Raw genomic sequence first — 22,251 nt, forward strand, 5'->3', positions numbered from 1 at the left:
GCAGGATAATGCTCCGTGCCACAAAGCAAAAGTGGTTCAGGAATGGTTTTAGGAGCACATCAACAAATTTTAGGTGTTGACTTGGCCTCCAAATTCCCCAGATCTCAATCCAATCAAGCATTTGTGGGATGTGCTGGACAAACAAGTCCAATCCATGGAGACCACACCTCTGCCGCTAACATCTTGGTTAGTGCTATAATCTTAAGACAAAAAATTATTGAAATAAGTTGGTGAAGGGCAAGGGGAGAAAAAATATGACAGGTTTAATGACAATTTCTATAGTTTCTGTGTTTGAAAAGTAATCAGTACCTATTGAGGGCAGGAGGGGATGAATTATGTCTGTAATAGTAAGAATTTTATCAATAAAGATGCTTATGAAGTCATTGCTGCTGAGGGCTAAAGGAATACACGGTTCAATGGAATTATGACTGTCAGCCTGGGTACAATGCTGAAGAGAAACCTGGGGTTGTTATTTTCCTCTATTAGCGATATTCAGAACTGACTCTTTCAAAGACTGTTGTCAAGACTGACTAACTCAGATCTGGAAAAACAGCTGTGAGTAGCATCATCATCATCATTATCATCACTACCATCTGACTCCTCACCAAAGAGAAGCAGTTTTAGCCATCACAGATGTTAGTGTGATATATGTGTTCAATAATCTAGCATGGCCCCTGAAGAGTGTTATAAAAATTGAAATGGCCCCTTGGTTTGAGAAAGTTGCACACTCCTGCTTTAGAGGGCTGCTTTAGATCCCAGCAGACATTGACTGGGGGTGCGGTACATCCTGGAGAGGTGGTTTCTAACCCACTGACTGGCCTGTACACCACTGTGCCATAATTAGTATTTTTTCACATATTGACTATTTCCAGCTACATGACCTTTGATCTTTGTTGTTTTTCCACAGGACACAGTGGACATCTTGGTAGGCTGGCACATTGACCACACGCAAAAGCAGTCAGTCACACAGCAAGTTTCAGGTTGGCTGGATTTCTTATGAGCACCCAAAGATTTTTAAAGTTGTATCTGATGTTAATTACTGTTAATAAGCTTGGATTCATATTTTATGTTTACCACATACATATTCCCCACCTTGAAAATTGTCAAACCTCTTCTATATTTATGTTTACCTGTGCCTCGATTAATGTATTAAATTAATTCAACAGTTGCATTTAATGCCTTGTCTACACAGGAGTCATTTGAGCCATGTTTTTCAATTGTCCATCCCATGCGCATCTAATGGTTCACATACACATCTATGTTAATCAATAGAGCTCTTAAAACAGGCTGCATAATGACTTGCCCCTTGTAACTGTGACCCCAAGAGTGTTTTTCCGTGTCAAGTTGATCTTATCCTATTTGACGTACATAGCTAGTTATCATGTTGGCCTGTATAACTGTTGCCAGCACTCTGCCTAAACAGATTGTACTGCTACTCTGCTGACATGTAGCTTTCACTGCACTGCCTATGTAGACAAGGTGTAAAAGCTTAATGGCAACCCAGTACTTTTTCATCTGCCACTTTGTTCTCCCTTTTTGTGTTTAGGCTGGTTACAGAGTCTTGAGCAGTTTTGGGTTGCAGACCTGACCTTTTCCACTACCCTGCTGGGGCAGTTCTTGGAGGATATGGAGGCATATGCAGAGGTAAAGTTTATCCATAGTCTTAAAACATGCTGCCAAGGCCATTCTGAGCTTCTCTACAGCCATGTTGTAATGCCACTCATTAAGTGCCATGAAGCAGTGTTTAAAGGAAATATGCAGTTTTCATTATTGCCAGAGGAAAGTAAGTCCTTATTTGTGAGGATCTTCAAGAAACTGTGTTAAAATTATATTTTCCTTTCAAAATGATTAGAGTTCTTTGGTCTATGCTCTGTTTAGGATCTGAACCATGTGGTGTCTGGCGAAGTGCTGGATGAAGACATTCCCCCACCCTCAGTGTCACTGCCCAAGCTGGCAGCTTTGCTGAGAGTTTTCAGTACAGTGGTCCGGAGCATCGGAGAGCGATTCAACCCTTTCAGAGGACCACCCATTACGGAGGTCTACGTCACTGATGTAAGAGCCACACCTAGCAGAACATGACTGAGGGCTGAGTAATGTTAATATTATAAGATACAGTTATTACTACATCCAGTAGACTCAGTGGGGAAAATGAGGAGTATGAGAATATGTCAATGACATGGTTGTCAAGCTAACGTTAGGCTCCAGCAGTGTGAATTAAACAAATAAAGAAGGGATCTTACAAAGTTATAGCCTGGTTAGTACCAAATTCTTTCTTTCTTTGTGTTGCAATACCTCCACTGCAGTTCAGCAAAGAAATAGTACCAGGAAATACAAAGCGGGAATTCTGTACTCAGAAGACTGTGGGACATGACCATAAACCTTATCTTAAGACAGACTTCAGAAAATATCTTTCTTTCAAACTAGGAAATATAATGACATGTTTTTGACATAACACATTGAGATAGCTATATGTGATGGTCTCTTAGAAGACAGGAGCCCTGAGTTGAGTTTGATTTCAGAAGTGTACTCCCAAGTAGGGATGCAAGCTCTGTTGGTGGCTGATGTAATATTGACTGCTAAGTGAGAAAATTAAATTCTTATTGTTATAATAATACAATCTCGTTTCCAAAAAAAGTTGGGAGGCTGTGTAAAATGTACATAGAATCAAAATGCGATAGTTTGCAAAATGCTGAAACCCCATATTTAATGGAAATTTGCATTTGCAATTGCTGTCGTTATATCCTGTATGAGGACTTAATTTCCAAATATAGTTTATAGTCAATTCACACACGCACGCACGCACGCACACACACACACACACACACCTACAATAATTATAATTACAGTGACTCATTGATGCATGTGGGGAGCGAAAGATGGCCCGTGTGGTCCGATCCAACAGATGAGCTATTGTTGCTCAGATTGCCAAAAAAGTTAATGCTGGCTCTGATAGAAAGGTGTCTGAATACACAGTGCATTACAGTTTGTTGCGTATGGGGCTGAAAAGCTGTAGACCAGTCAGGGTGCCCATGCTGACCCCTGTCCACCGCAGAAAATGCCAACAATGGGCACGTGAGCATGAGAACTGGACCATGGAGCAATGGAAGAAGGTGGCCTGGTCTGATGAATCATGTTTTATTTTACATCACATTGATGGCCGGGTGCGTGTGCATTTCTTACCTGGGGAACACACGGCACCAGGATGCACTATGGGAAAAAGGCAAGCCTGCGGAGGCAGTGTGATGCTTTGGGCAATGTTCTGTTATAATTGGTTGATCATACACCTGATTATAATCCTGCAAAATCCCTGACGTTGTGCAAGTGTACCTGTAAGAATTGATGCTGGTTTGAAGGCAAAGGGTAGTCACACCAGATAGTGATTTGATTTAGATTTTCCTTTTGTTCGCTCACTTTGCATTTTGGCAATTCAGAAAAATAAATAATTAGAATTTATATTTGAAAGCATTCTTAGTTTACAGCATTTTTCACACCTGCCTAAAACTTTTGCACAGTGCTGTATATTAGAGTTGGGCGGTATCCAAATTTTGATACCGTCAAACCTTCCCCACATTTTCCCGGGGTGTGCGGTATTACCGTGACTGATTAAAAACCACTTTGCAGGGCAGCGTGACATGCGCACAGTTCAGACCGTCAATGCTCACGCTAGGAAGCATCAATTCCAACTTGTAGGACACCAGAATGACGGGGAGAAACTCAGCTAAAAGCCTCTATCGAGTATTGCCACCCAAACGAAACCCCAAGAAATTCTATGCACATGTAACGAAAACAGCACACGTCAACAGTACTGCATCTGTTGATTTCACCACTTCATGCAAACCACACAAGTCTGATGATCACGAAGATGTCTGCCTCTTCACTGTGCGATGAAAACTCGGTGAGGTAGCAGAAAAAAACTTCGCTTAATCATACAGTATGTCTTACCTTTGCTGTTTTGTGGTCAAAAATTATATTCCAGCTCGAAAAAACGCTGCTGATGTCTGCTCCTATGACTCTGTGTTAGTTTGAGATCAATCACGAAGGTCCTGGTTGTTTACATAAAGAGGAGGGGGTTTACTTGAGCGGTGTAACTACGCAGTTTGTTTCACCGCTCCATCTCATTTACACATGAATGAGCAGAGCGCTTACAGAGGACTCTGCTGAGCAGCCTGAGGTGTCATTTTACTGTTTTATTTGCATTTCGTCCTTTTATGAGAGCTAAGAACAATAGCAAGCAGAAATAAGGCTGAAAAAGTGTTTTCAACAGAGGAGATTCTCCGTATGCTTGGACGAGATAGCCATACTCTACCTAGATGTGCCCAAATGAGCACCTGGACATACCTGTGTTAAAACATCTGTAAAACTGCTCAGGTTCTTTTTTTAACATGTACTTTTGCAGTCACCTTTATCTTGAGTAAAAATTCAACCAGATACATTGAATGAAGTTCATTTCTGTTGCTACACTTACGTTAGGCCCCTATAGATCTAAATTCGCAGCATTTTTTTTAATGACGGTAATGAAACTGATACCATTGCTATTTTTAGATACCGCGGGATACCTTATTACCGGATTACTACCCAACCCTACTGTGTATATATATATATGTGTGTGTGTGTGTGTGTGTGTGTGTGTTTGTGTATATATACACACACAGACTCACTGGCCACTTTGTTAGGTACACCTGTTCAATTGCTTTTTAACACAAATAGCTAATCAGCTAATCACATGGCAGCAACTCAATGCATTTAGGCATGAGAAGTGGTCAAGACAACTTTCTAAAGTTCAAACCAAGAGAGCCGAGATGAGAATGTGGAAGAAAGGGGATGCCACACAACTATCTGTAGGGCTTACAGAGAATGGTCCAAAAAAGAGAAAATATCGAGTGAGCGGCAGTTGTGTGTACTTCCAACAGGATAATGCACCATGTCACAAAACTCAGATCATCCCAAACTGGTTCCTTGAACATGACAATGAGTTCACTGTACTCAAATGGCCTCCACAGTCACCAGATCCCAATCCAATTGAGCACCTTTTGGATATGGTGGAAGGGGAGATTCGAATCGTGGATGTGCAGCCAACAAATCTGCAGCAACTGCGTGATGCTATCATGTCAATATGGACCAAAATCTCTGAGGAATGTTTCCAACACCTTGTTGAATGTATGCCATGAAGAATTTAAGGCATTTCTGAAAGCAAAAGGGGGTCCAACCCAGTACTAGAGAGGTAGAGATTACAGTTACAATTTGTCATTTGGCAGACGCTTTTATCCAAAGCGACGTACATATGAGATTTTCATACATCACAACCAAGGTTCTACACGGGAGAGAACAGCAAGAGTAAGTGCTCTAATGCAACTTTCTGGTCCAACTGGAATATAGGTGCTATGAGACAGTGCTACGAAGGAATGCAAAAAGTGCATATAGTCAACCTAGAGTTTTTTTGTTTTGTTTTGTTTTGTTTTTTTTAAATGAAAGGAGAAAGGAAAGGTGATCAGTAAAGAGCTTGGTCATTAATCTTTTTCTAAAGATTGAGAAGGACTCTGCAGAACGAGTGGAGTTTGGTAACTTGTTCCACCACCTGGGAACCACAGAAGAAAAGAGTCTAGCTAGAGACTTGGGGCCTTTTGGAGGTGGCAACACCAGGCGCCGTTCCTGGGCAGAGCGTAGTGAGCGGGAGGGAGCAAACCTGAATGAGGGAGTAGGTCGGAGCGGTTTTGGTGGCGATTTTGAAGGCAAGCATCGAGGACTTATACTTGATGCAGGCAGCTGCTGGGAGCCAGTGGAGGGATATGAGCTGCGGAGTGACATGCGCTCGTTTGGGCTGGTTAAAGATCAGACGAGCCGCCGCATTCTGGATCATCTGCAAAGGAGCATGCTGGAAGCCCTGCCGGTAAAGAATTACAATAGTCAAGGTGTGATAGTACCAGCACTTGTACTAGGAGTTGTGTTGCATGCTCAGACAGGTAGGGTCTGATCTTCCTGATGTTGTACAGGGCAAATTGCCATGACCGAGCAACAGAGGTCACATGCTCTAAAAGTTAGTTGATCATCAATCGTGACGCCCAAGTTTCTAGCAGATTTTGCTGGAGTGAGCAGAGCTGAGTCAAGCTGGATACTGATCTGTTGTTGTATAGAGGGTCTTTGACAGGTTAAGCCGAAGGTGTCGCTCTTTCATCCACATATCGGCGAGGCATGGCGATATCCGTGCCAAGACAGTGGGGTCGTTTGACGGGAATGAAAGGAGGAGCTGGGTATTGCCAGCATATAAATGGTATGAGAAGTCATGTGAGCAGATGACTGCACAAAGTGTGGTGGTGTATATTGAGAAGAGAAGGGGTCCAAGCACTGACCCTTGAGGTGCCTCTGTGGCAGTGGGAGTGAGACACTTCTCCCCTCCAAGATACTGCAAAGGATCTCCCTGAGAGGTAGGACTCAAACCAACGGAGAGAAGATCCTGAGAAGCCGAGCTCAGCAAGTGTAGAGAGGAGGATTTGGTGGTTCACTGTGTCATTGGCAGCCGACTGACCAGTAGCCCTAGCTGATCGTAGTGTTTCCACTACAGGTAAGAGGGCAGTCTCCGTCAAGTGTCTGCGTTTGAAACCAGATTGGCTGGGATCATACAGGTTGTTATCAGAAAGGAATTGAAAGACCACCTGATAAAAGATTGTGTGCTCAAGAGGAGAGTGAGGCTCTTTTAGCTTGTGGTATCCTACTGAGTTGGTCAGGCTCAGAGAACTGGTTGCTGATGGTCGTAACCTTATCTGTGAAGAAGGAAGCAAAGTGATCGGCCGTTAGCATACTTAGGGGTGGAGGCTTTGCGGGGTTAAGTACTGAGTTAAAAGCAGAAAATAATTTCCGAGCGTTTTTGGTGCTAGTTATTTTCTCCTGATAATAAGTGGACTTGGCACTTTTCAGATGGGAGGAGAATGCAGACAGGAGAGTCACTGAGGTCAGAGGGATCTGTGGTTTTGCTCCATTTTCTCTTGGCTGCTCTGAGCACCACCTGTTGCTCTCTGATGACACTGGTGGGGGTTTTATGAGCAAGTTTGGATGAGAGTGGGCATAGATCGTTTAGAGAGGCAGCTAGCGAAGAGCAGAGTGTGTCTGTTGCCCCATCCACAAGGAGTGAGGAGAAAACACTGTGAGGGGGCATGGTTGCTGAGACCTCATCAGAGAGTTGAGCTGGGGGGGGGTGGGGGGGACTGGAGATTTTGTCTGAAGGAGACCATTTGCGGTGGAGCTTGAGGATGCTCTGGTAAGGATACAGAGAATTCAATGAAAAAGTCGTCTGATACATGTAGTTGGGTGACAGCTCATCTGTGCAGCAGTTTTGCATTGCAATTAAATCTAGTGTATTGTGTGTGGGAGCAGTGGAGGCCTGTTTGAGGTCAATTGAGGACAGCAGCAAAAGGAAGTCGACCGCATGGGGTTTGTTAAGATGATTATTCATGTCACCCATGACAATAAATGGGGTACCATCTTCAGGAATGGCTGAGAGTAGCATGTCCAGTTCAGCTATAAAGGTCCCCAGTAGCCAGGTGGGCAATATACGACCAGTATATACAGCTTAGTGGGAGCAGTAACCATGATTGCATGATATTCGAAGGAGGAGCAGTTGCTTAGAGGAGTAAGCTTGGTGAATTGACGCTTCCGCTGATGCTTCAGTGCAGCCTGTGGGATGTGTGTCCAAACATTTGACTGGTACTATATACATATATATGTGTGTGTGTGTGTGTGTGTGTGTGTGTACAGTGTGTGAATATACAGAGACCACTGCAAAATTACTCTCCGCCAGTCTTTCACATTGCTGTTGGGTGACTTTATGCCTCTCCTGGGGCAACAATTTAAGAGCTCAGCTATGTTTGAAGGCTTGTGACCATTCATCTTCCTCTTGATCGCATTCCAGAGGTTTTCAATGGGGTTCAGGTCTGGAGATTGGGCTGGCAATGACAGGGTCTTGATCTGGTGGTCCTTCATCCACACCTTGATTGACCTAGCTGTGTGGAATGGCGCATTGTCCTGCTGGAAAAATGAATCCTCAGAATTTGGGAACATTGTCAGAGCAGAAGGAAGCAAGTTTTCTTCCAGGCTAACCTTGTATGTGGCTTGATTCATGCATCCTTCACAAAGACAAATCTGCCTGATTCCAGCCTTGCTGAAGCACCCCCAGATTATCACCGCTCCACCACCAAATTTCACAGTGGGTGCGAGACACTGTGGCTTGTAAGCCCCTCCAGGTGTCCGTCTAACCATTAGATGACCAGGTTTTGGGCAAAGCTGAAAATTGACTCATCAGAGAATATGACCTCTATGGTCCAATCCTTATTGTCTTTTACAAAATCGCTCTTCATTGCTTCTCATTGATGATGGGGTTTTTTTTCTAGCTTAACACGCTTTGAGCCCTGCTCCTAGGAGCCTGTTTCGAACCAGTCTCGCTGTGCACTTCACCCCAGCTGCCATTCGCCATTCTTTTTGTGGGTCACTTGATGTCATCCTATGGTTGCTGAGTGCCATTTGAATGTGTTGACTGTCATCCTGGCCATTGGAGAGTCGTTTTCGACGTCTGCCAGTCCTTAGCTTTGTTGTCCCCAACGTCTGCTGCTCGACCTTGTTCTTATGAACCGCCATCTTAGAAATTTTAAGGATCAACCTGACGCCCACTGTATCCCTCTGCTAGTAAGTCAGAATTGAACCCTTCTCTTCAATCAAAAGTTTTCTTTTCAACTCTTTTGGCGTGGTCCATGGTTATTTTTTGATTCCAATTACTTTTGAGGTACTACTAGCATTGCTTTTGCCATCCAGCTGGTCTTATTGCAAGACGATAGTGATGACCACAGCAGTGGTTTTTATACTTTTCCTCGTTAAATAGGATTTGGCTCAGGTGATCACCTAATCATTACCTCATTAAGTAGAATGTGGTGTGCTTGTATTGGAATTCAACACTGGACACTGGAATGGAATGGCTGTCATACATGTAGAGATGCTGATTTCAGGAAAATTTGCCATGGTCTCTTAATTTGTTCCCGTGGGGTGCGTGCGTGCGTGCGTGCGTGCGCGTATATATGTACACACGTATACACACATACACATATATGTGTATACACGCACACATACACGTATTTATAAAACGGAAAGGTGAAATCCGGCAATCTGATTGGCTGTTAACTGTGATATAATGAGCATATATCACAGCCACTATTCTAAAAAGCCTTATCACAGCATATCACTCCGCTTTAGGGAAGCAACAATGTTTCCATGACAACAACCAACTGTTACAGTACGCAGCAAAAAGTAGTCGGTTTTGATGTCTGTTTTTTTAAGCCGTCAACAATATTCAATCATGTTCACGGTCACTGACAGGATCAGCACCTTGACAGCGACTATGACACTTAGGGCTCTATAGGGTGATCTGTCACTGTCTGATTGAACAGCCTCATGGAAATGATATTTTACAATTCTTCACATTATGTACTAACGAAATTCGTTAAGGCAGGTAATTTGGTGCTTTTAAAGTCATGATATTCAGATGCTGCTGCTGCGTCTCCAGGTGCCTGCCGCGATGTCACATATAGTTGGCTTAATAAAGTCAGTGATCACTCAAAGCTAAAACTATTTAAAAAAAAAACTCTCATTCATTGAGGTTTTGGGTGGATTCTCCCAGACCACTCACTCATATTTAACTGCGGGGGGGCCTCGCATGTTTACGTTACGGGCTGATTGTCAGAGAAGCAACAATTTATCCATGACAACAAACTGTTACAGTAGGTAGCAAAAAGTTGCTGCGGTGTTTTAACAACAAATAGACTAAATTAGTTGAATTCACATGTTTAAGGTTAACTTTCACCTCCAGATAGGGTTAGCAATGGTAGAGCAATGGTAAAACCCCCTTAGCGTGGTATAATGAGCGCATATCACGGCCTGTTGTGATGTATTGCTTAAATATACATACACACACACACACACAAACACACACACATATATATATGTGGTTTGGTTATTTTAAACCATTTCTGAGTTGAATTTACATGACAATCTATCGTGATATATACCATTGTCATAATTAAAATTACATACAGTAATTTACGGTATACTAAGTAGTTAAAAAAACTTTACAACAAACAAGCTTAGAATGAATTAATCTTTATTCTCAGGATGGTGAGGGCATGTTAAATGTTGATGTTGTAAATAAATTTGGCTATTTATAAAAATTCCAATACCTCCTCTTCACATTTGCATTTGTAAAACTTAATGTTATGATGGTATTGTAACACTTACGGCCTTGAAATTACATGTTGTTGCTACGTATTGATATTTTTTGAACACATTTGTTTATTTTCAACATTTGTAGTAGCAAAATGATAAGTGTGAAAACAATGATTACATGAGAGACACAATCTTGAGCTTCAGCCAGTTAAAGTCTTCCCTACTCTGGCTTTGGTGGTGTGGAATGTATTCGACTTTATACAAACATGTTTCACAGTCACAGATTGTAAATGCCGTACCAGAGTTTTTATGATATCAGAATAATTTTTTCTGTTTTCCTCAGGTTCTGAATCGGGTTCTGGTCTGTGTGACCACAGCGAAGCAGGTTCAGTTCTCTGAGGCAGTTCTCACAGCAGGGAATGAATGTGTGGGTGTGTTGCTGGCCAGTGTGGAGCCCTGTGGTCAGCTGTTGGAGGCAGTCCTGGTCTATGGCCTAGACCAGCTGGACTGCTGCCGGGCATGCAGCTCGGACTATAATCTGGCAGTGCTCAGCCTTCTTACTCTGGTACTCTCACTTTTATCACACTTTGAACACACCTGCAGTTTGTTTAACTTTGATCTAAAGGACAGGGTTCATCTTTGTCATCTATTAGTAGAGCAGCCCAAACAAATCTGGTCTCTGTGTAAAGCACCAGATTTTTCTAATTTAGGTTGCACAATCTTTATTTTTTCATGATAAGAATTATACCCTCAATAAAGCTTGTTCATGGGCTATTTACTTTTGTTGTTTTGAATGTTATTATTCCATCTACCAAACCGACAGTCTTGTTGGATGGTAAGTGATGCCTAAATTGTAATGTGATTGTACCTTACTCTTTTTTTTTGTTTGTTTGTTTTTTTAATTAAATAAAATCACTTATTTAATTTTGATATATTTTATACTGGGATCAGACTACACAAATCTAGCCGAATTTACTGCGACCTGTTGTACAGTTTCTGGGGCACCCTACAACATCCTGATGAGAAGCCTAGCATGTTAGTTGTTAATTGTGTTGACACGCCCAGTGTGACATCTCCCATGATGTGTTTCTTAGCATTGACCGCTCAGATGCTCCCTCTAGAGTGATGTCAGGTAACTAACATCTCTTTAGGAATGCACCCACAGCCATTTTTTTCTTTTCTTTGCTTTTCTTTTCTTTTCTTTACATTTCTTTCTCAGAATTTGTGCAAAGCCATATAATTTGAGAGGGTTTTCAGAAGAGAAGACCAGAAATATACCAGAAGAGCTTCACTGCTTTGTTAGACTTAGATTTTTTCTGACATTTTTTGAAGTAATTGTTGACAGTGCATTTGCTTTCAGATAGTGGACCAGATCAACACAAAGCTACCTGCATCCTTTGTTGAGAAGTTGTTTGCACCCGATTCCCAGCTGCTGAAGCTACGCTTCCATCGTGAGAAAGAGGTGTGTGAGCGTGTGTTGATTTTTATTTTGTATCTTTTTTCATTTGACCATTTTGTTTACTATTGATTCCATTTTGTAACAATTGAATTTCCCTGGCGTGGGATCAATAGTCCTATCCTAATGGAAAAAACTGTGAGAATATAAAAAAGTGACATATAGGCTCATGTGCCAACATGTAAGATTTAATTTGCGCTCTACAGGTGATGTCAGCTGTTCATGGTGTGTACCAGGCACTTCTAAGCCTGAAAAACATTCCAACACTGGAGGCAGCCTATAAAATGGTGTTGGGTGAGATGGCATGTGCCCTATCCAGCCTGACAGTAACGCTGGAACCCAGTGGTAGGGCCCTGGCACCTGGCAGCCCCTGCCTCAGCATCCAACACCCTGCTTTTGCCTCCCTGACCTTACCTGTGGAGAAGGCCCAGTTCATCCTCATCTTCAACCTCAGCACCCTCACTACCATTGGTAACACCAAGAACTCTCTTATTGGGGTGAGTGCCACTGTGCTTCTCTATACTTTCAATCATGAAATAGCACTCTGAGTATTTCCTATCATAACATAGTTAGCATTGGTAAAAATATTTGTTTTCAGTCTTGGGGATTATATTACCTGTGGCTGTAGCAGCTGCTAATCAGCCACAACATATCTAAATTGCTGGGTTGCCTATCAGGAAAGGAGTGAAGGTCTGACCTGCCAGTGGTGATGCCTGCTTTCTGCTATCGTTGTACTCATTCCGTGATGTCATCAGTTCAACTGTGTGGATAGTATTGCACAGCCTGGCACTCACAATATCAGGAGGAGAATGACCAGAATCAGACTCCTCTTCCTTCACCACTTCAGGTGTTGCTTTGCTGCTACAATCTCATGACCTTCATACATATTTATTGCATTGGCATAACACAGTAACACAAACAACAGGTGTCCTGGATCATATATATTGCACACTGCACTGCCCTAAGGGATATCTGCAGCTTGGCCATGACATGTTGTTAAGGGTTGGATGTAAAATTTGATCCCTTCTGACTGGATGGTACAAAGGAGACCAGCCTGGGAAAATAAGCAGCTGTAAATGATTGATTTAGCTTTAACGCTATGTAGTAGAATATTCTTAGCCACGTCCAGTATGGGTAACAGACTAATTATCCATGTTTTAACTTTGGCAATGGCACCAAACAGTCTATCACAATGTGAGCAAAGGGCTCGTGCATGACCGGCAAAGCATACAATGACACAGCAAACCTTCTTGCAACCGCATGTATGGAGGTGCCATTCTGGAGGACCTGGACTGTCTGTGCAAGCTGACTGGGCCGCAGGTACTGCCTCATGCTACCAGTAGTGACAAGGACACTAATAGAACTCAAAACTAGAGAAGAATCAGTGAGGAAGGATAAGGAGAGAGCAATTGTCTGTGGCCACCACATACAAAACTGTTCCTTTTTTTGTGTTGTATTGCTTTTGTCTCTCCATTGCACCTGTTGTCATTTTCATTTGCACCAAAGCAGGAGTATTTGAGTCACAATCACTTGTGCTTCCGAAAAGGACAGATTGATTTCCCTGAAGTTTAACTGACTTGGTGATATACTGTGTTTACTAATTTTTTGAGCAGTGTAAATCAAGAGAAGGTTATAAAGAAATATCTAGAGATTTGATAATGCCAAAAAATACCTAAAAAATCTCTTCTTTTTTCATCTAGGGGCTTCATCACACAAAAGTGATAAAGTATTAGGTACTGGTGAGATAGACATAATAGCACCCCAACTTAAAAATGTAACCTACAGGAATCTCCTGAGTGTCTTGGCAGATGTTGGAACTTTCACAGCATATTCCAAGGAGGGATCTTACATCTGATTTTCAACAGGGACTGCCTATTTAGTTGGTGGCTGCTCATACCTCAGAGTCAGCAACTCTCACAGTCATTATCTGCAACATTTGCCTCAAGGAGCCACATTAGAGGCTTATCTAAGCATTTGCCATCCAGGGTTTCTGCTGTAACCTCTGGCTGCTCTGACACAGAAAAGATCAAAAGATGTTTCGTCAGGACCTGCATTTCAAGCTCTCAAAGTCTCCTCCTGTTCTTCCTGTGCTGATTTCTTGACCTGTGAATGAGTTACCACACAAGAAGTGAAAATTCATATATATATTTAGCTTCTATGCAGACTTAAGGCTCTCCTACTAGTCTGTGTTCAGCCTCATCTTGAACAATCTTCTTACTAGCTACATCATTTACCATCACTAGGTCTGTGCAACAGAAAGGGAGATCTTGCATTTCTGCATTGTCAACATCACCTGAAGCTAATTGTGATGTTTAGTTGATTTTCTAGATTGGTACATCTTCATAATGTCCACCTTCCGTGCACAAAAACCATGCTGTAGAACTGGAAGTGGGCAGGTCCACCAGACCACTCTGGATCAAGGCTTCTTGTCCTCTCATATTGTGACTGGAACATGCAGGCCATCCGAAACTGAAACAGAAGTGCCTTGTGAAAGGAAATATTAATAACCTTGATGATCATCAGTAATGTTTTAATCCAAAGTGGCTGTTCATTCCATTAACATTGCATTATTGAAATCCATCATCTCACCCGTCATCTGGTCATCTCACTGTGTCTGCTGCTTGTTTTACAGCTGGAGGAAATGGGTTTCGAAACAGGCCCAAGTTAGCAGAACATGAAGGAAAAAGAGCAAGACAAAGATCTTATCAAAAAGTGTCACCTTCTTAATGTAGAACTGAAGAACAGAAGGAGATGGTTGTTCAGTGGCGTATCATCATTGACTAAGGCTACCAGAAGCTACTACTGCTTCACAATGGTTGACTGGTGAAAAGCTTTAATTGTGAAGCTGCATCAAGATATATAAATGTCTGCACTGACAGAAGATGTGCAGCTGCTGCTGCTGCTGTTGTTTTTTTTTTTGTTGTTGTTGTTCATGTTGAAATGTGTTTTATGTGTTTAGATGTGGGCGTTGTCTCCTACGGTCTTTGCTCTGCTCAGTCACAATTTGATGTTGGTCCACTCTGAGTTAGCAGTCTACTACCCTGCCATCCAATATGCTGTACTGTACACCCTGTACTCCCACTGCACAAGGTAATACACACACTGAACTGTGAGCAACAGTGTTGCTGTCTGCTACAGCATTCTGAATTAAAAGGGGTAAATGGGTGCATATCTGAAAGGGGTTTTATTTCACTTCCATGACATTGGGGCACTTGAGAGACAAAAAATGTACCTGACTGAGAAAATATGTATTTTATACGTATCCTGAGGAATTCATCAAGAAACCAAACATTTTATCCTGTATAACATGTCAGAGTGTCTCCGTGGTTTTAATGGTTAAGATTCATATTCAGTATTTAATAGTTCATTGTGTAGGATTTAGTGGCATCTGGCAGTGTAGTTGCAGATTGCAACCAACTGAATACCCCTTGCGTCACCCTCCTCTGTGGTGGCCACTGAAAACACGACAAATGTGAAAGGCCCTCTAGAGCCAATGTTTTGTGTTAGTTCTGGGCTACTGTAGAAACCCACTCCTTCTGTGGATATAATGGACTCCTTGTAAGATTGTGAAAACACTATGATTCTCATTTTCAGGTGATTATACACTAATGAAAACTTAATTATTAATATTATGTTCCATTTCTGCCAAGTCCTACACACTAGTCCTTAAATGAAATGCAGTTAATACCAGTGATAAAGCTGTTTTCATTGGTTAGTGGTTACTCTTCTTAAATTACCTTGTGTCTCTTCTGTTTGTTTATCCAGACATGATCATTTTATCTCATCCAGCCTGTCATCATCTTCTCCCTCCCTGTTTGATGGCGCTGTCATCAGCACTGTGACCACAGCAACAAAGAAACATTTCAGCACACTTTTAACCCTTCTAGGAGGACTGTTGGTGAAGGAGCAACTCTACCCTGAGGCCAGGTTCCGTCTCTCCCAGTCTTTGACAAACACACACAGACACACATGCACACACCAAAAACTTCCCTGTACATTAATGAGCAATAATATTGTTTAGCCTATTAACTGTCTTGAGTCAGTACATGTAGACATGGCACCATTAACTCTCCTTTCGTTATTCTTGCACACCTGTTTTACACATGTGGGCCCTCACAAAAAGCTTTGTTTTTTTATGTAGTTGGTGAATTGTGCATGAAAAAAGTATTCGAGAAGTCCAGGTAACATTGTCATTGTTCAACATATTGATTTACAGAAAGGGACCTGACAAATAAAAGTATGACAAAATATCCTCAGCATGAACACCTTTTTAGATGTATTTATTTGAGCCAAAATCAGCCCACAAGCTTACAAGATGCAACTAATGTTTGTGTTAGTAGCTATGTAACGTTGACAAGAGTGAAAATTGCATTTCACCAGGCCACATATGTTGCAGACATAATTGTTAGGAAAATTTTTGTTGGTGTTTCAGGAGGCTGCTGCTGACCTGGGCTCAGGAAATCTCTGTGCTGATGAAGAAGTCAGACACCTACAGCCCTCTCTTCTCCCTGCCCTCCTTCAACAAGTTCTGCAGGGGCCTGCTGGCTAATGGTGAGCCCAACATCACCAACATTTCCAGGAAGAATTTTCACCTTATATTTTCCACATGCTTAACATGCTTTGTAATCATTTTCAGATTTATCAGTTATTGATAGTAAAAGGGCTTTACCGGTAGTTTGAACCTTCAATCATAATGTTGACATTTGAATTCTAAATCAACATGCAAACGCTGCATACTTTGTTCTTTTTTTCCTTATAGGCTGTCAACAAAATATTCTAAATGTGAATATGTATTCTAATTCTAAAACAATCCATACATTCCAGAGTTAGATTTCAAAATATTCTGGCTCTGCCGTCTCAACATGCATCTCTTCTCTGAAGTCCACCCTCTCTCTTGCTCCTTCCTGATTCTGTGAATTGAGAGTTTATTTCAACAAATCCAGAGTTGGTGGTGAATGTCACTGTTTCTGTCAGTGTTACTGTTTGTGTGAATGGAGTCTGGTGGCTCTGGTGAGAGAAAAACGTATCTCTGTATGGACCCTTCCAGAATGTTGTCAGACACTTATGATAGCAGTCTGAGCCCGTCAATGACAAAAACAAACACTTTTAGTGGAAGTACATTGACGGTGTGTGTGATTGCATTGCAGTCTGTTTTGTGGCTGCAGCATTTTTGCTAAATATTGGAAAAGCTTCAGACTTCAAACAGTTGTCTCCATTAGCCAGGACATTGAAATCTTCCAAGACAGTGTACCAGCACCAATGGGGAACACTATACAGAACATCACTTTTATTGATTGGAATTGAGATGTAGGTCAAGCTGATCCAAGCAAATAGTTCAAGAACATAGCATAGGACATTATTTGTTTATTTTATAATGTGTAGGTCTTTTAAAGGACGTTTATGTTGAAATAATATGCAAGTAGTATGTCGCTAGTATTGGTTTTTCCTCTTATTGTCCTATTGCCCAAAAATAAACATTCGAATGGTTCAAGCCTGTTTTTTTTTTTGTTTTTTTTTGGAGGAATAATCCAACACCATTTTTGTAACACTAGTATTATAATATTTGTAGAATTAGATCCCATAAGATGAAGTTGTGTGATCCAATTTCCAGTAACTCCAGAGCATTAAGTCCAAAAGTCAAAATTGATTGAAAAAATATAGATGTTTTTTAACTAAATATTTAGCCTCAATATATATTTGATAGTGTTTTGTCTTTCCAAAAACATTTTCAATACAGTGTTTGTGTGTGAGTGCAGGAAAGCAAAGGTGGTCTAGAAGCAATAAGCCTAAAGGTGCAGTTATTATTTCATTATTATTTTAAGCCTTTATTGGATTAGCCTGCTGCCTACATGTATTTATGCTGACAAAGCTGACGAGTCATATTCTTTAAAAAAGCTCATTTAATGAAAAAAAGACTAACTCCTTTTAATTGGATGAATAGTGTTTATTCCAATTGAGAATTTTGTTTGAGGATTTATTTATTTATTTATTAGGATGATGGCATCATATAATATCCACATATATTCAAAGCTTTATTTGAAAACCTCAAAACCTTGAAATGGAAGCTCTGAATGTAAAAAAAAATTATGTATTGGGTACCCTATGTAGTGATGTTGTTGAATATTTTTCCTTATTTCCTCTGTATAGGTCTGAATGAAGATCAGAGTATCTGCCTTCAGACCTGCCACAGCTTACAGGTCCTGTCTTCATCAATGTCCATTGAGCTATTGCAGAGGTGAATGTCATACTTGCACACACAAACTTAAACTGCTTTCACTCAGTACTCAAAATTTTTACTTTGCTGTAGACATTGGGATAAAAAAGAAACTAAACTAGGATGACAGTTGACTGTCCTGTTAAGTTTAAGGTGTGTGTGTGTGTGTGTCTGTGTCTGTGTCTGTCTGTCTGTGTCTGTCTGTCTGTCTGTCTGTCTGTCTGTGTGTATGCGTGCACATGCATATAGGTGTGTGGATGTGTGCAGAGTGCAGTTGGTCCACTCAGCCGTGAGAGTGAGGCAGGCCTATGGCAAGCTACTTAGGACAATTCCCCTTGATGTAGCTTTGAGGTAAGACATATTGTACTACTGGACAGAACCTAGTGAAATGGACCTGTTCTCCACATACCAAATCTGTTCGATATCTTGTGTGTATATATATATATATCTCTTTTGTATATACTTGTTGTTTTTAATTTTGCACTTGTTACACTACTCTATCCACTTTATTGATGCTGCTGTAATTTGGAATTTCCCCTCGCGGGACGAATAAAGGAATATTGAATTGAATTGAATATATGTATAACATTCACAGTTGGGAATCTCATTATCGAATACTAATCATGTCATTGAAAGTTCAAACTGAGGGTAATACTCATATTCAGAGGAAATTCATTCACACAATTGGGTGTATATTTTATTAATGATACATGTGTGAATTGTTTATCCACAGTAACCACAGCCACCCTGAGATGAGGGAGATCTCACTGGCCATCCGCCACCACATGAGCCGAGCTCCAAGCAGCACCTTCCACCCCCAGGACTTCAGCGATCTAATAAGCTTCATCTTATATGGAGTCTTGCACCGTGGAGGGTACCTGAGACAGAGCAATGAACTACACAGATTATAGACACACTGTTACTGCGCGTTTGCTCTCACAGTCCAAGGGATGGAAATAGATACAGCAAGGGTCAGAATACCCTTCTATCATAGCATAGAATTTGCCCAATTGAAAGGCTGTAATAACATTTGGTTTTAAAGGTCCAGTATGTAGATTTTAAGGAGATGTATTGGCAGAAATGTAGCATATAATTCACAGTTATATTTTCATTACTTTAGAATGAATGTCTTCATACACTGCCTGGCCCAAAAAAAAAGTCACCACCTGGATTTAACAGATGAAGTGATGCAGCCATCATGTTAGTGTCTACTGTACAAGCCTGTGGGGGCAATGCTATAATCTGGGGTTGCTGCAGTTGGTCAGGTCTAGGTTCAGCAACATTATGTGCCCAAAAAATGAGGCCAGATGACTACCTGAATATACTGAATGACCAGGTTATTCCGTCAATGGATTCTTCCCTGATGGCACGGGCATATTCCAAGATGACAGTGTCAGGATTCATCGGGCTCACATTGTGAAAGAGTGGTTCAAGGAGCATGACACATCATTTTCACACATGGATTGGCCCCCACAGAGTCCAGACCCTAACCCTATTGAGAATCTTTGGGATGTGCTGGAGAAGGCTTTGCGCAGTGGTCCGACTCTCCCATCATCAATACAAATCTTGGTGAAAAATTAATGCAACACTGGACGGAAATAAATCTTGTGACATTGCAGAAGCTTATCGAAACAATGCCATGGCAAATGTGTGCCGTGCCGTGATAAAAGCTAGAGGTGGTCCAGCTATTAGAATTAGACAATTAACTGTGTGACCTTTTTTTTTGGTGGCACCTTTTTTTTTTGGCCAGGCAGTGTATCTACAGAGAGCCAGGGAGTCTGCCATGTTGCACAGCCATGTTTCAACTGTAGCCCAGAATGGACAAACCAAACACTGACTGTTTAGAGGGCTTTTTGCATTTTTTCTCAGTCACCATGGAGGGAGGGGGAGGGGGAGGGGGAGGTGGAGGCGGAGGCGGAGGCCAGGGTTGTTCCATTGGTTGCAGTCAGAAATCTCATTGCTAGATGTCACTAAATCCTACACATTGGACCTTTAAAGCTGAAATGATAATGAACCCATAGTGAACTTCCTAGCAAAAACAGATTTTTTACTCGTTAGTAACTAGTTTCACATTGTGACAGACATCTACAAGAAGGAGAAACGTCTGAGGGTATTTTTAAAATACACCATTGTAGTTTTTCCCCATAGCCCAAAAAATATTTTTTTAATTACAGCAGGACGCAAATGCAGCTTATCTTCGACTAATTTTCAACTGACCTTGGTTAATGTTGATTGTTCGGCTCATTCTAAATCAGGGTCATGGATTGCCCCTTAGTCCCTCGTAAGATAAATGACCGGCTCCATGGAGCTGGTTTGCTTGTGTGTCTACTATAACAGAGTGTTATTCATGCTGTCAATTTGTATCATCAATCTATACTGCATGACAGGTGTCACTGTAGATTTTCTGAGCCTTTGAGTTCTGTATCCACAGCAAGGATCCTTGGCTGGAGCGTTTGTACTACAGCTGCCAGCGGCTAGAGAAACGGGATGGTCGAGGTAGTCCAGATGGCAGCAGGTCACATGTAGTACCACGAGCACTGTTGAAAACTGAGGCTGTGTTGTGGCAGTGGGCAGTGTGGGAGGCCGCGCAGTTCACTGTGCTGTCCAAACTCCGAACACCGCTGGGCCGAGCTCAGGACACCTTCCAAACTATTGAAGGTAAGAAACTAGATCCAGTTTTGTGTTGACAGTAACTGGTGCTTCAGTTTGGTGGTTTTCAATCCTTTTTTGATTCTTGGTCTGCTGTGACATGTTTTTGTAAATTTTAAATAATGGACATTGTGGGCATGTCCATTGCTGCCTGGATGGGTACACTTTGGAATGCATTTGCTCTATTTAAATGAATCAGAAAATTTTCATTCAGTTTTCTAACTTCTAAAAGATTCAGTTATTATCATTGTTTTAAATATTTTTTGATAGGCAGTAGGGAGATGACAGGAAACAAGGAGAGCGGGACAAGGGCCATGACATTCAACAATGGTCCCCGGTTGGACATGAACCAGGGACATTGCGGTTCATGGCCAACGGCTTAACCTCTATGCTACCAGTGCACCCAAACCTTCCGTTATTTTTCTTCTGTATATCTGTGTTACAGGTATGATCCGCAGTTTGGCTGCTCACAGTCTGAACCCAGAGCAGGATGTTGGAGCATGGGCTAGTGCTGGAGGTGATGGAGACGGTCATCACTCCAATCAGCTCCGCCTCGCTCTGCTGCTTCAGTACCTGGAGAACCTGGAGAAGCTCATGTACAATGCATATGAAGGCTGTGCCAACGCTCTCACTGCCCCCCCAAAGGTGTGCAAAAAAGAAGAACCCTAGATTCCACCGCTAATTGAAGAGTTCAGTGTTTATAATTGTGATAATCCAAAAGGAGTGCTGAGACCAGAGTGCACAATTTAAATATTGGTCACTAAGATTGCTTCAGAATGGCAACCACAACCCTTACGTAATAGTCATTGACCTGGGTGTGAATAATGATGAATCCCTCTTTCTTTGTGTCTCAGGGCATCAGGACATTCTTCTACACCAACCGTCAGACATGTCAAGACTGGCTCACGAGGATCCGCCTGGCACTAATGAGGGTCGCTCTTCTTTCTGGCCAACCAGCAGTAACCATTCGCCATGGCTTTGACCTGCTTACAGAGATTAAGAACAGCAGCACCCAGGTCAGTACAAATGCATGTTTTTTTATCAAGCTTTCAGGTGAGTAACTTACATTCTAAGCTCAAATGGTGTTTTGGTGAGCAGCAGCTGTACTTTTTAGAGGACAGAGTGGACACATGCTTGAACGTCTGTTACCTCTATGTGTGCACGTCCTTGGTGGACGTGGAAGGCAGCATTTACAATATACAAGTATGTGGTTATTTGATAATAGCGTCACCTGATTAGATGAATGTTATGTTTTGATGTTCTTGTCAGGGTCCAGAGCTGGAGGTTCCTCTGACGTTGCTGGTGGAAGCTCTGTGTGAGCTACGTTGTCCTGAGGCCATCCAGGGCCTGGCAGCCTGGTTCTTCGTCACCACTGGCAGGAATCTGGGCTGGCTGTCTTCAGTCGCCCTGCAGGCTGAGGGACGGTAAGCAATGCTGCCATAAACAAACGTCCTCAGAACTTGGCAAAATACTGACTTTATTTTATTGCGTGTGGTGGGTGGGTCTGTAGGTTTGAGAAGGCAGCGCTGGAGTATCAAGATCAGATGTCTGCAGTTACAGGGATGGACTGCAGCATCAAAAGCTCTGAATGCTGTCTACTCAAAATCTCCAGCAACACTAGCAGCCCGAAACACACCACAAACGGTAACCAGTAAATTTGCATGTTTAATGTGGTCCAACTACCATGAAATACAGCTTCCTTCTATATTTGCACTTCAGTCATTATGTCTAA

The 22,251-nt window shown here is 41.9% G+C and overlaps 1 protein-coding gene across 1 annotated transcript in view; it reads left to right on the plus strand.

The window, feature by feature from the left end:
- smg1 (SMG1 nonsense mediated mRNA decay associated PI3K related kinase) overlaps nt 1–22,251 on the plus strand; it is a 148,023-nt gene that overhangs the window by 37,131 nt on the left and 88,641 nt on the right. The window contains exons 8-24 of the mRNA XM_076751852.1: nt 908–980; nt 1,547–1,644; nt 1,879–2,052; nt 10,544–10,765; nt 11,561–11,662; nt 11,863–12,153; nt 14,616–14,746; nt 15,422–15,583; nt 16,089–16,207; nt 17,804–17,891; nt 18,120–18,221; nt 18,604–18,744; nt 20,302–20,528; nt 20,965–21,164; nt 21,374–21,535; nt 21,789–21,943; nt 22,030–22,163. Of these exons, the coding sequence (XP_076607967.1) occupies nt 908–980; nt 1,547–1,644; nt 1,879–2,052; nt 10,544–10,765; nt 11,561–11,662; nt 11,863–12,153; nt 14,616–14,746; nt 15,422–15,583; nt 16,089–16,207; nt 17,804–17,891; nt 18,120–18,221; nt 18,604–18,744; nt 20,302–20,528; nt 20,965–21,164; nt 21,374–21,535; nt 21,789–21,943; nt 22,030–22,163 (2,581 nt within the window). The remainder of the gene's footprint in view (nt 1–907; nt 981–1,546; nt 1,645–1,878; nt 2,053–10,543; nt 10,766–11,560; nt 11,663–11,862; nt 12,154–14,615; nt 14,747–15,421; nt 15,584–16,088; nt 16,208–17,803; nt 17,892–18,119; nt 18,222–18,603; nt 18,745–20,301; nt 20,529–20,964; nt 21,165–21,373; nt 21,536–21,788; nt 21,944–22,029; nt 22,164–22,251) is intronic.

This window comes from Chaetodon auriga, chromosome 16 (genome assembly GCF_051107435.1).
Source record: "Chaetodon auriga isolate fChaAug3 chromosome 16, fChaAug3.hap1, whole genome shotgun sequence".
NCBI lineage: Eukaryota > Metazoa > Chordata > Actinopteri > Chaetodontiformes > Chaetodontidae > Chaetodon > Chaetodon auriga.